Here is a 13,958-nt window from a genome sequence, read left to right on the forward strand (position 1 = left end):
AACGGAGAAAAAAAAAAAACAAAAGCCAGAAAGCCGCGTGAAACCGTAAGGCTCCAGAACAGGAAAAGCACAACTCTCCGCGGTGGGGCCGCAGAACTCGCGGGGCTCTCCAGCGTTTTGCAGGTCCGCGTTGCGCCCCCGCTGCCGGCTCCCCCACCCGCCCCGAGAGCCCAGTAGGAGCCGGTCCCCGCGGGCGCTTGTTGGCTTGGTGCAAGCCTGTTTGTTAGCTCTGCTCGAGCAATTAATCTTCTCGTGCATCTCCCGCCCCAGGGGGGTGGAGGGGCCTCCGGTCGCCTCGGGGGTCGTGCAGAACCCGGACTAGAGCGGCTGCTCTACCGAAACCCTGGTTCTGCGAGTCCCTGCGGTGCCATAACCTGTTCCTCTCTGCGGCAGCCTCGGAGGGTTAGAGGGTTTGTTTCGGCTCCCGAGGGAGGGGGGGGGGGAGGAGAGAAAAAGGAGAAGGAGGGCGATTGTGTGGGTCAGTAGTTGAGCCTCACGGGGGAGAGGAGGAGCGCACGGGCGAGAGCACCCTAGGGGAGGAGTACACGTGCTGGGGAGGGGCGGGGGTGAGAGGCGGGCAGGAGGGGAGGAGAAGGCAGGCGAGAGCTGAGGGCGGGAGGCGCCACGGCCTCGCAGACGCAGGCGCCAGCAGCCGGAGAGAAAGTTCCCGGGGAGAGCTCATCCCCGGAGGGCCGACGTCGAGGCTGCTCCTGGCGAGGGTCGTAGGTCCCACGCGTCCCGCCTGCCTTCCCCCTGAGCGCCCTGGGCCGCCTGGGCTCGGCGTGCTGGGAAGCCGGGAGCGCTGCTGGCCAGCGGCCGCCGCCAAACTTGGTGGGGGAGGATGCTGCGAGTGGGAGCTGCGGAGCGGGGCGCGGGGGCGCCCTGAGTGCTCCCCCGGGCGCCCGCGGCCACTGCTACCAGGGCTGCGGCCGGGCGAGGGCGCCGAGGCTGAGCGGACAGGTAGCGGTACCAGTGCCGGGACTGCGCCAGCCCTGTGAGCCAGGGCCGCCAGCGCCACCGTGCCGGCGTCGCCTCCTCGCCACGGAGCCATGGTGCGCGGAGCGCGCACGCCGAGCGCGGGACTCTGAGCTCCGGCCGCGCCGCGCGGCCCCACCTCCACCCTCCCCTCCCGGCTTCCCCGCCGACCTCGCCCGCGGGCCATGAAGCTGTGGCCCGGAGGCCCTCGCCTCTGAGGCTCGCGCAGCCCGCTCTAGTCCACGCCGCTCAGCCACAGATAGCACCTTGGCCGCTGGAGCTCCCCATCGTCTCCCAGAGACAGCACCCAGGCGCTCCGGGATGGCGCTTCGCGGGCCCCTCGGGCCGCGCAAAGTTCGCAGGAGGCGAGAGATGCTGTCACAGCAAGTTGGCTTCGTGTGCGCGGTGCTGGCTCTGGTCTGCTGTGCATCTCGTTTCTTTGGCAGCTGGGGTAGGTACCGGCGTGGGCCCGCCCCAGGTGTTGGGGGTCTTGGACTAGGAAGCAGCAGGGAGGCTCGGAGACATCTCCCCTTCCTTCCCAGTCAGGCTGGTCCCCTCCCTACCTGTCAGGTAGAGCGCACCCAGGAGGGTTGACATCCACGCGCTGAGCTGTGGCGCCTGTTCGCCTGAGCTGCGCGCAGTCCTTGGGGGCTCAGAGCGCGGCTGCAGCTCTGTGTTACTAAGGCGAAAGCCTGAACCATTGGCCCCTGGGCGCCAGAGTTCTGTCCCTGGAGAGCACAGGGAGGGGGCAGCGCAGCGGAGGGGTCAGGGTGTGTATTCTCTTGGCCTGAGGCGCATGAAACTGACTCGACTGCTTTGCAGTTTTGCGGAGTGGAGAAGGTTGTGCTCTTCCAAGTTCCTGGAAAACCCAGATAATGAGCTTGGGAACCGAGCGTCAGCCCACCCCTGTCAAAGGGGCGCCTTTGGTGTCCTGATGAGCCGCCTCCAAACGCTAAAAATGTTGGGGGCAGTCTGTCCCCTCGGGAGGTTGCTGCTGTGTTTCAGCATCACTTCTCAACTGCGCCTAATTCCCACCGGTAGGAGAGCACTGGTGTCTGGGGCCACTGTCACACTCCTTCATCCAACAAGAGACTCGAGGGATTTGGGAGTTGCTTGGGATATGCACATATGACATGGAGAGGAAAAGAGACTTACCAAAAAATGTTTGGGGGAGGAGGAGGGGATGTGAGCCCATGTGGAACCTTCAGAAGATATTCACTGGCTAATAGTCCCCTTATAGTAAAATGTTAATGTCCTTTAGCAATTTCATTTTTAAAATTTAAATATAGTTGATTTAAAATGTTTCAGGTGTACAGCAAAGTGATTCAGAGGTATATCCTTTTTCCTCGATTTTTTTTCTAACATTTTTTAAGAAATGAAATTCGGTGATTAGTAACCTGGACATTGGGAATAGAGCAGATGATACCTTCCTGAGCCGTTAGGAAGGGGCAATTTTAGAAAGGTTTATACTGATTAATACAAATCAGGTGGAGCTTGATTAAGCTCCTAATACTGCCTTTCAAAACCCACCTTTTGTGATTTGAGGAGATAAGGTCAAAAAGTGGCTCTTTCCAACAGAAATCCAGAAAGGTTCTTTGAACATCTTAATACCTCGTGTTTCGCAATTGGGTGAGTTGGTGTGTCTTCTCCCTGAGTTACATACCAGAAATGTCAAAATACCTAGAGGCGCTTAGAAGTCAGCATTATATATGGGAGAGGAATTGTTACCCAGCTGAAGGAGAGATAAGTGAGTGCTTTCAAGGTCTTAAAGTGAGACTTTTTTTCATTTGCTGGATGGAGGAGGCCTGAAGTTTTCCCTGTGCTTGGTCATCAGCATCCACACTGGGGATCCCTTGTTAGTGAATATGACCTTTGGACCAAAAGAATGAGCATCACCTGGGAGCTTGTTAGTACAGCATCCTGGGTCCCATCCCAGACTTCCTGAATCCGCATCTGCACTTTAACGTGGTTCCCAGGTGGTTTGTGTGAACATTCAAGGGCAGGGAGCCCGGGGCCAGGCCCCAGCAGTTTTCCCTACCTGCTTGCTGACTTGCTCTCCTTCAGGGCAGGGACACCTGAGCGTGTTTCCAGGTCAAGATCTTAATGGTCACCTGTCAAAACCCTTTGTTGCACCTGTGAGGGGCTGAGGACCAGGGCCGTCTTAGCCAAGGTCAGATCCCATGCTGGCCATATGGGACCAGAAACAATGAACTGGACATAGGAAACAGATTACTGTAGGTGAGCAGGTGATACTGTGCTTCCACTCCCTGTATCACTCCCTGCAGAGGGCTCTACATAGTCAAACAGGGCTGTTGCTGACATAGCAAGATACAGGCACATAGGCCATTGTGAGAATGCAGGCACCACGTTGATCTCATGGTTGTTTGTGGCTTATTTTCCAATCCAGGGCACAAAACGGCTTCTGCTAGCAAACATATTCTGCAAGACACATGGAGAAATAGAAGGCTGATGGCACCAGTGAATGGGACTCAAACCGCTAAGAATTGCACAGACCCGGGTAAGAGAGAGTCTCCTCCCAAGGCATGTGGCCCGGCCTCGAGCTGGTGTGTAGATGGACTGTTAGAACCAGAGCTGAAAAAGGTGGCTCTATGAACCTGAGTGGGAAAGGGTAGCTGTAAGGTGCCGAAAGGTAATGTATGGACGTGAATCAGTTGTGCTGCTAAGCAGCTCAAGTACTTTCTTTATCCAACAGCTGAAAAGGTCACATGCGAGGGTTTTAAATTTTCATTTTTTTGCTCTCACCATGTTCCTAAAGCATGTGTCACCGCTGCTCTCTTGATTTTGTTTGTCTGGGTGTCGTCTTTTTCTTTCCTTTTTTTTTTTTTTTTTTTTGCTTGCTGTGTCCATCTGATGGAGCTCTGGGGGACAGTGAGCCCCGGCAGGGGGCACTTTGAGATGACCTCCTAGGGCCGGATCACCCAGGCTCGCTGCAGAGGTAGGACATGCTGGGGTCCCAGGGTCCTGCCTCTACAAGAGAAGGGCCAGGTATTGTGCCCGCCCGAAAATGTGTTCTGCTTGCTCTGGGAGGTGGGTTTGATGCTCCTCTTCTGACTTAGGGGGTCAGAGGCTGCAGGGACCCAGGAATGACTCTTATCTGTTCTCTTGCCAGAGGCAGGGTTTGCTTAAATGGTTGAGGACTCTTAGCACAAGAGAGAGTACTGGCCAGTGAAGGGAAGCTGCCTAGGCTTCAGACAGGCCAGTCCTGGGTTTAGCTCTGGCTTCACAACTTGGGGGCTTTGGTGAGAAAGACCCCATGGAATGATATACTTGAAAGCCCTCTGGGAATGATCAGATTTTATTTTATTTATTTTTATGGTTGATTTACAGTGTTTTAGTTTTTATATAACTATCTTGTGATATATATATACACTAAGTGTATATGAAAAGTATATGTATATTTTTTCGGATTCTTTTCCATTATAGGTTATTAGAAGATACTAAGTCTAGTTTCCTGTGCTGTAGAATAGTAGGTCCTTGTTAGTTATCTGTTTTATATGTAGTGGTGTGTATATGTTAATCCTGAACTCCTAATTAATTCCCCCCACCCGCCTTCCCCTTTGATAACCATAAGTTTGTTTTCTAGTCTATGCGTCTGTTTCTGTTTTGTAAATAAGGTCATTTGTATCACTTTTCTAGATTCCACTTATAAGTGATATCCTATGGTATTTGTCTTTCTCTGTATGATAATCTCTAGGTCCATCTTTTGGTGCAAATAGCATTCTTTTTTTCTTTTGATGGCTGAGCAATATGCCATTGTGTGTATATACCACATCTTCTTGACCTTTTTCATCTGTTGATGGACGTTTAGGTTGTTTCCAAGTCTGGGATACTGTAAATAGTGCTGCTATGAATTTCGGGGTGCATGTATCTTTTCAAATTAGTTTTATCCTATATATGCCCAGGACTGGGATTGTTGGATCATATGGCAACTCTGTCTTTCGTCTACGGGACCTCCATACTCTTCTCCATAGTGGCTGCACCAATTTACATTCCCACCAACAGTGTAGGAGGATTCTTGTTTCTCCGTACCCCAGGAGGTTTTATTAGAGATGGGTACCACTTGGCTTTTGCACCGAGTTGCTGGGGAAGTCAGTCTTTTTAGATGGTCTACCCTGTAAAGTGGGTAGAATAGCACGTTGTCTCCTACTCTGGCTGGTTGGAGGACGGCAAGGCTCTGTATGGGGTTGTGTGTACAGAACATAGAAACCCAGGCCAAAGGAGCAGGTTAGAATGGCATTTCACGCGTCTTATTTCCATAGGCGGGTCTTAACTGGGTTTTATAGGTTGGGAAACATCTAGGGAGGAGACATGAATCCAAGTCCTAAAACCTATAAGTGGTGGAGCTGGCCTTGGAGGCCTGTGTGTCTGAAATGTTTGGTTCGGTCCACGAGCTTAAGACCAGGGCCTTCCCTCAGGGCCTGTTTGCTACACCACTTTCAGTGCTTTCTGGAGCCTTCTGAGAAGTCCATTTGGGACACGGAGGGAGGTTTGGGTAAACCTCTAAATTGTTTGTCCTCTGCTTGATGGGGAGGGAACTGGAAGGACTTGCGGAGGAGCAGCTAGGAGTCCCTTTGAACTCCCATCTATCCCGGTGACCCAGTGGGCAGCCGTGCCTGGCCCATCCCTTCCCCTTCTCCAGCCTCCTTCCACTGGCTGGAAGTGCTCGGCACATGCGCAGTGCTAACGCGAGAGCATGTGTAAGGCCAGGAACTATTGCTGTGGCCCATCCTCGCTCCAGGCACCTGAGATGCTAGAATCGGCCCCATTCCCTTGGGGAACACTTAACTACTCTGGGTAATGCAGCAGGGCCAGTGCATTTTTGACCGGTTTCTAGCTCATTGATGCCCTCATCGTGGGCTGGCTGTGTCCTTCTCCTCTAGCTTCTGTGACATCCAGTCTGGGCACATCCGCTTAGGGCTCTGTTTCTTAGGATAGAGTCTCCTATGCCCCATGGTTGGCCATGTCTGAGCAAAAATTATTCCCCGGTGGAGTAGCCAGTCCTTATTAGGAGGAAGGCCTGGCCTTGTCCCCCTTACGAGGAGGGAAGCTGGCAAAATGTTTGGCCGTAAGTAGCATGTGGATGATGCTCTGTGTTGACTCTTTCTGGGGGAGAGTCCTGCCCACAGGATAGGGCTCAGTAGACACCAGATGGAATGCAAGTGCATTTTTGAATATTAAGTGCTCTAAGCCTTAGTGTTTTTGCAAAAATGAGGAATGCAAGGCTCGGAAGTTTGGTGACTTCCCACGATCCCTTGGCTGACGGGAGCATCCCCGGGTTACCTGGCTCAACACATGTACCCTCCCTGCTCCGTTGCCCCAGCTCTGGCTCCCCTCCTGGCCCAGGTGGAGCTGAAGCCTGCCTTGCCTTCCAGCCTCCTCATCCCTGGACCACGAGAAAGCCCAGCCCCCTTTCCATTTCACAGCTGTGTGGCGGTGCCTCTGCTGTTGCGTGTCCAGCTCTGCAGTGGGCACTTGCGGGGAGTATAAGCAAGTGACAGAGGCAGCCCCTGTCCTCACATAGCTCGCAATCGAGTAGAGAAGACAGATTCACCACCCAGGGAAATGGGTAACGTAGGAGGGCTGCAGAGGTCCCCTGGTCTGCAGCCCATGGGACATCAGAGGCTCAGAGGTGGGTGAGCGAGTCCGATGTAGTTCTGTGGATTCTTGGGGTCTAGATGAGGTGGTGACAGAAACCCTGCTGGGAAGTTCCCATTGGGACTTGATGAAACAAACCCGACTAGTATTCCTGAGGATTGGGCTCAGTCCCTGACCTCGCTCAGTGGGTTTAAGGATCCGGCATTGCCATGAGCTGTGGTGTAGGTCACAGATGGGGCTCAGATCCTGCGTGGCTCTGGCTGTGGTTTAGGCCGGCAGCTGCAGCTCCAACTTGACCCCTAGCCTGGGAACCTCCCTATGCGGCAGGTGCAACCCTAAAAAGAAAGAAAAGAAAACCTCCCCAGACTGGGCTTATTTAGCAAAAAAGGAAATCTTTTGGCTTGGTCACTGAAAGTGTGAGATCAAAGGTGACATGTCGTGACTCGGTTTCTGTTTCTGGACTCTGATGTCATCCAGCATAGGGAGGTGGTGACCACACCTCTGGCTTTCTGTCCTTCCAGACCCCAGACTGCTGGGACAGAATGCTGCTGGCCGAGGTGCTTTTGCAGAAGCCCCCAGGGTTCCGGTGGCTCAGCTTGGGTCACATGACTTCCCTAAGGCAATTGCCTAGCCAGGGGAGTGTTGGGTCTGGACAGGCTCAGACCTGGGTCACAGGCTCTGCCTTTGGAGGGAGGGGACTGAAGCTTCCTCCCCCAGTACCAGGGTTCTGTCTGGGTGGGTGGTTTTGGAAGCTGGCCCTCAGTGCTTTGTCACTATTCACTGCCCTGTCCTGGGGCTGCTGCTGCGATCAAGATGGACCAGAGCGCCCTCTGAGTTGGAGTTTCAGGGTGTGACTGGGTGACGTCCAGTGGCTGCCTTTTCTATAGTTACAGGAGTTGCCCGTAACAAACCACGCGGTTGCTGCATCCTCTGCAGCATCTGCCCTGCATCCCTCTCTCCCAGCTCGAGGGCCCCCAGGTCTGACTCACCAGATGGGCTCTTTCAGGGATGTCAGAAGATGGAGCTTGAAGACTTTCCTGCTGTGTCAGCTCCTAGAGCTAAAGCAATAGGAGGTCCGCAAACATTAGTTTACAGTTTTTAAAGAACCTCCAGGGGAGGGACTGTGTCTTATTTTCTGTCTGCCTCTGAGTACTCTTATTCACCTGTGAGACGCAGCTTTGTTTCCTAAAAACATGAACGGGACCCTGCTCTAGTCGTCCCTTAAGACCTGAGGGGGAAAGTGGGCTCTTTGCCCAGCCTGGGGTCATTCCCCCACATCTTTTTTTTTTTTTTTTTTGGTCTTTTTAGGGCTGAACCCATAGCATATGGAGGTTCACAGGCGAGGGGTCCAATCAGAGCTATAGCTGCTGGCCTATGCCACAGCCACGCCAGATCCGAGCCGCCTCTGCAGCCTACACCACAGCTCATGACAACGCCGGATCCTTAACCCACTGAGGGAGGCCAGGGATCAAACCTTTGTCCTCATGGATACGAGTCAGGTTCATTTCTGCTGAGCCACAATGGGAACTCCACCCCCCTTCCCCCCAGATCTTGATGGGGTTTCCATCTCATTATTTGTGCTTCAGTTTAAGTGTCTCCCCCACCAGGCTACCATATATTATTTTCACAACATGTATCTCATCTGAAGTTACCTGTCACCTGTCTCCTTTTAAAGACTTCCTTGCTCTATGCGCAGGAGAGTGATTTTAAACCCAGACCACATGTTCAGATCATGGAAGCACTTTTTAAAGGCTCAGGACCCACCCCTGGAGGGTCTCATTTCCTTGGGGTAGAACCCAGAAATCTGTGCCTGTTAAGAGCTCCCCAGCCGATTCCACGTTGAAGCCAGCGTTGATTCTTACCAGGCTGGAACCCTGCTGCTCAGCGGGGTTGGCATCACCTGGGAGCTTGTTAGGAATGCAGATTCTCAGGCCCCCTCCAGCCATACTGTGGAACCAGAATCTGTATCCTAGCAAGATCTCCCAGGCGGTTCCTGTGCCCACCAGTGGCCAGGAAGCCCTGGGCTGGGTCGCTCCCTGACACTTGGTAGGCTTTCAGTGGTATTTGAATGTTGAATGAAGGCTGAGACTTGGTTTAATATAGTGATTTTCCTGAAACCAGTTTGGTTTCTTTTTTAAATGTAGGGAAGCTCATCAAGAAATAAGCAAAACCCAGACTTTATGTTTGACCACTGAGGTCCATGGAAAAGTTATTAATTTATTTCCACCCCCACCCCCAGAAGAAGTGGGTCCCTCCCTGCAAAATGCATGAAATGGTCGTCATGAGAGGCAGTGACTTTGAATCTCTGGGGATCTTAGTTCAGCTGCCAGAACAAAACATTACAGACCAGCTGCTTTAAACAGTGGACCTGTCTTTCCTTCTGGAGGCTGGAAAGTCCAAGATCAAGGTGTTGGCTGGTTCCACTGCTGACCTGCAGGCGGCAGCCTTCTTGCTGTGCGCTCACAGTGGGGGGAGGACGTCTCTTGAAACGACACTAGTCCCATCACGGTGACACCTCTCATAACCTCACTGAAACCAAACTACCTCCCCAAAGCCCCACCTCTGTACACGATCGCATTGCGGGGAGGGGGGGTTTGGACTTCAACATAGGAAATTTCAGGGAGACACAAACCTTCAGTCCCCATCGGAACCCAAAGGGTTTCCAGTGGTGGCGCCTGGAGGGCTTAGGGTGGAACCCTGGCCTGCAGGTGAGAAATGCCTGGGAGGCTCTGAAAGTCACAGATGCCTGGGCCTGGCTGTGACCTGTGAAATCAGAACCAGTGATGGCCACATTCCGTGGCTGGCGTGTGGAACTTGTGGGAACCACGCTCTTCTCCCCTTCCCTTCCTGCCCCAGGTCTTCCAAGACAGGCTCCTTCTTGTGATTGCCAAGTTCACTGACCGCTCCCCATTAGCCAGCCCAAGGTGGCCTTCTATGTCCCTGGCTCTCCTGGTCCAGCTTTTTACAGACGCTGTATCTTGTTTGTTACATTGTTAATTCGCCTCCTTGAAGGAGGACATAAACGGGGAGCCTTGTTTGCTTTTTAAAACCATAGATGTCCTTCAGTTTTTCCCTCTGTAAAATGAGGGTGGTTAAAGGGTGATAATTGCATCCCTCTCATAGTGTTAGAATTAAATGAGCTAATACCCATCAAGCACTTAACACACGTACATGATCTGACATTAGTTTCCATTTTCATTATCGTTTTTTAATCTGCTTATTCCAGAGAGGACACAGCGCTTGTGTATTATAGGTACTGAAAACCACGTGTCCATTGGATTTTATGAGGACCAGTTAAGAAGTAAACATCTTGCTAAAGCAACATTGTTTATTTTTTCTTCTGGGAACACATCCTGGCTTGTTTGTTTTTTAACCTTTCGGAGATGGGGGATGCTCTCGCTTGGCGTCCTTTGCAGAACCTGCCTCTGAATAGAAAAAACTGGTTTTGTGTCTTGACAGCTGGCTGGTGGCTTACATTTTCGCTTTTTAGCTGGGCTGGGAATGCCGCCTTCATTCTTACACTGCCCTTTCCTGCACATTCGAGATGGAACCAGTGGTCCCTCCTCTGCTAGGTCACCGCTGTTTGCTTGGGTCCCCAACGTCCTGCGCCTGATGTTTGATAAAGGGGAGAGGAGCTTCGTTCTCCCCGTCGATGTTGGAGGGATTTGCTTTGTCATGTTTGGTTTTCCCCTTTGCAGCTATGTCTTTGGGGGTGGCGGGCAGCCGTGGGTGGCCGTAACAAAACTCCATAGGCTGGCAGCTCACACACCAGAAATGTGTTCTCTCACAGTCCTGGGGGCCGGAAGTCCACAGTCAGCATGTCATTGTGATCTGGGCCTGGTGAGAGCTTCCCTCCTGGCTTGGTGGTGACCTCGTGTGCAGGGGAAGGCGAGGGACAGCAGGCTGTCTGCTGTTTCTTTTTCGAAGGCCACCAAGCCCAGCAGACCAAAGGCCCACCTTCCCTCTAACCTGAGTGGCCCCCCAGATGCCCCGCCTCTAACACCATTACTTGGGAGAGGGGGTAGTGCTTCCACACAGGAATTTTGGGGGGGGACACCTTCAGCCCATAATAGAGGCCAGAGTGGGAGGGCTGGGAAAAGAGGGCTGACACAGAGGTGCCTGGGAGAAATCCGGATATGGGGGTGGTTTCTCGATTTTCAGGGGCGCAGAGGAGTTGGATGCAAGCGCTGGGTGGAGGTTTTACTTTTATTCCTGGCCAGGGCTGATGGAGAGGCCATCGTGAGAGGAGAGGGCGTGTGGTGCAGGTGGGCAGGGGCCTGATCCTGCAGGCGGGTTAAGGCCCTTGAGATCCCTGGGCAGGTACCCCAGGCAGTGGGTCTCTGTGGGTGCCCCTGAGTGGGGAGCAGGGGTGCAGAAATCACAAGAAAACAGGAGGAGGAGGAGACCCAGAGCTGCAAAAAGTACATCAGCACGTGTGGGTGTTGGAGGTGAGGTGGTACCGGCGACGAGCTGAAGTGTCTGGATTCTCAACGAACGTCTGTTCAGATGCTGCTTCGGCAGGCTGCGCAGACAAGTCACACATCCCAAGTTTTAGACTCGTTATGTAAAAGCAAGCCTTGAACTCGTTCCTGTGGGCAGGGAGATGAGAGTTCAGGTACTGTCCCCGAGGGCGGAGCAGGAGTTCCAGCCTGGGGAGGGGCTTTCCTGGGCAAGGGGACCTCCAGAGAGCCAGGTGGCTTCTTGGGGCAGTTGTCACCAACCACCGTGGAATAGATGGTCACAAGTGGAGGCCGAGGAAGGCAGCAGCCTGTCATCCGTGAGATCCCTCTTGGCTTCGGGGCGGGGGTCGTGGGGATGTTACACTGTGGGTCAAGTGGCTTGGGTGCCAAAGATCTGGATTCTAGTATCAGCTCTGCCAAGATCCTGCTTACTTTGGGGCTTGGTCTCTCCCCCATCTTTCTCTCTCCCACCCCCTCCCCTGCTCCTTCTTCCCTTCCCCCTCACACCAAAATGAGACTACATAGGATTTCCAGCAGCTGGGAGATGCTCCAGTCCCAGCATGCACCTGTCCTGTCCTTGGAGATGGGAGCTTGTCATGGCGAAGGCAGATGTGTGGACTTGTGTCCCAGCGCACCCTTGCTGGCCAGCCATGTGACCTTCAGCAAGTTATGTAATCTCTCTAAGCTTCAGGGTTGCTGTTTTGTTAAATGAGGATAGTGGCATTTCCCACCCACCTCCTAGGGCTGCTGCAAGCCTCAGACCACATGATGCATCCAAATGTTTAAGGCACACCCAGCACAGGAGCTGCCGCCATCATCGTCACACTGGCTGGCACCATTCTGCCATGTGTAGGTGCTGTTCGGAGTGCTTTCTGTGTATGAACAAACTCGCTTCTCATAACAACTCTTTAGGTGGGTGCTTTTAACGTCCTCATTTTGCATATGTGGAAAAGGAGACCCAGAGAGGTTAGGTAACCCGTCTAAGGTCACCCAGCCAGCAAGAAGAATGAGGACGGGTGTGAAAGAGAGAGCGAGCACGCACACGAAAGTGACTGAGAGAGAGAGAGAAGGAGGGAGAATTAATAGACTTGAATTAATAGACTATTTTTAGAGTAGTCTTAGGTTTACCAGGAACCTGAAGGGAGCGTAGGTTCCTGTCTGTACTCTCCCTCCTCCCGGCTTCCCCTGTTGACACCTTGAATCACTGTGGTCCATTTGTTGCAGTTGATGAGCCAATATGGATACATTTTTATTAACTAAAGTTTATCGTTTCCATCTGGATCCACTCTTGTGCTGTGCATTCTCTAGGTTTTGATGGGGAATGACATGCATCCACTATCACCGGAGCCTGCCAACCATCCCCTGGGGGGCTCAGATTCTTAATTTGGGTAGTCCGAATGATGAGCTTATGCCCTTATCCATCCGTATTAAAAAAATAGGATGAAAGAAGACAGTCTATGCTTTATTTTATTTATTTTTTTATTTATACAGCGCCACCCGCAGCAAATGGAAGTTCCTAGGCTAGGGGTTGAATCGGAGGTGCAGCTGCCAGCCTACACCACAGCCACAGCCATGTGGGATCCAAGCCTGTTCTTTGATCTACACTGCAGCGCACAGCACCACCGGATCCTTCACCCACTGAGTAGGGCCAGGGATCGAACTGCATCCTCATGAAGGCTAGTTGGGTTCTTAACCTGCTGAGCCACACGGGAACTCCGAAAAGCCAGCTTAGAGATGAGGACTTGCATTGCAACTTCCAGCCTCCGTCACTGTCGGGTAGCCCCCGAGAGACAGGGAATTCCTCTCCATCGCAACAGCGAACATCTGTGTGGGCCCCGCTTCTTGGGATGCTTCTAATACTGATTTGTTTGCAATCAAAAGTTGTTTTTTCTTCTTGCCTTATCCAAACTCTCGGGGCCATCTGCTCGCAATCTCACCTCCTTACTGGGCCATCTGCTACCCCCTGACTTCCAGATTCTTAGCTCTCGGTGCCATGCGGGCCTCCCGCAATCCAGAGAGCGCCCACTCGGCTTCCTCTTGAACCCTGAGGGAGCGTTTCTCCACGAGTTAAAAATGGAAATCATTCAGCATTGCCATGTGTTACCTTGGGTGGAGGAGATCTAGCCATTCGGCTCAACAGACAAGTCAAATGCTTGAAAAGGGATTTTTTTTTTTTTCTATTAAACATTGTCCATTATGAAGAGACCATCGGAGCATGGCATTTTACTGAAAAAGAAGAAAAATAAATGTGCTGGAATAATTTGCGGTGTTCTTCTGAAAGGGCAGTGGATGGCTCCCTTGGAAAGGAACAGAAAAGTTGTTGTGTGACCGAGAAGCAGAGGAACTCTGCGTGCCCAGTGGCTTGTCCCCTTGCATGTGGGAAAGTGCCACCAGTTTCTGGGTCTACTTTGCTAATTCAGCACAGAACGGGGCTCCAGCTCTGGGTCTCATGCAACTGCCTGCGGCATTAATTGCAACGTCTATTTCTTGACTGTCTCCACAGCCTGCCCTGTACTAGGCTCTAAAGCTGGAAGGCACCCAGGCTCTGCTGCCAGGGAGCGTGTAAGGCACAGAGGAGACGAGGGGTTCAGAAATAGATCGGCCCACGCAAATACCTCCAGAGGAAAGAGCGCAGTGGTGCACGGCAGGGGCGCCTTCCCTGGAGGAGGCGACATCTGCGCTCACCCTGGAGGGGTGCGGGTGGCTGTGGAAGGACATTCTAAAGCAGGGGGCTCAGCGCATAGACAAGTGCTGCCTGAGAAATCGCCGCATCATCTCCCTGCCGGGCAGGGCTTACTAGCAGCCACTGCCCCTTGCTCATTGGCTGTCCGAGGGGGGAGAGAAAACAAACACCTGCTAAGATTACTGTGCACAGTAGTTAAGTAATTAGACTTTGGGGATTTAGCA

At 52.7% G+C, this 13,958-nt stretch overlaps 1 protein-coding gene across 2 annotated transcripts in view; it reads left to right on the forward strand.

Annotated features, from left to right (window-relative positions):
• SLC24A4 (solute carrier family 24 member 4) overlaps window positions 602-13,958 on the forward strand; it is a 178,746-nt gene continuing 165,389 nt past the window's right edge. The window contains exons 1-2 of one of the 2 annotated variants that reach the window (XM_003128693.6): window positions 602-1,426; window positions 3,383-3,493. In XM_003128693.6, the coding sequence (XP_003128741.3) occupies window positions 1,297-1,426; window positions 3,383-3,493 (241 nt within the window). In that variant the 5' untranslated portion in view covers window positions 602-1,296. The remainder of the gene's footprint in view (window positions 1,427-3,382; window positions 3,494-13,958) is intronic. The other variant, XM_003482307.4, reaches the window with a different exon arrangement.

The sequence above is a fragment of the Sus scrofa genome, chromosome 7, assembly GCF_000003025.6.
Source record: "Sus scrofa isolate TJ Tabasco breed Duroc chromosome 7, Sscrofa11.1, whole genome shotgun sequence".
Taxonomy (NCBI): Eukaryota; Metazoa; Chordata; class Mammalia; order Artiodactyla; family Suidae; genus Sus; species Sus scrofa.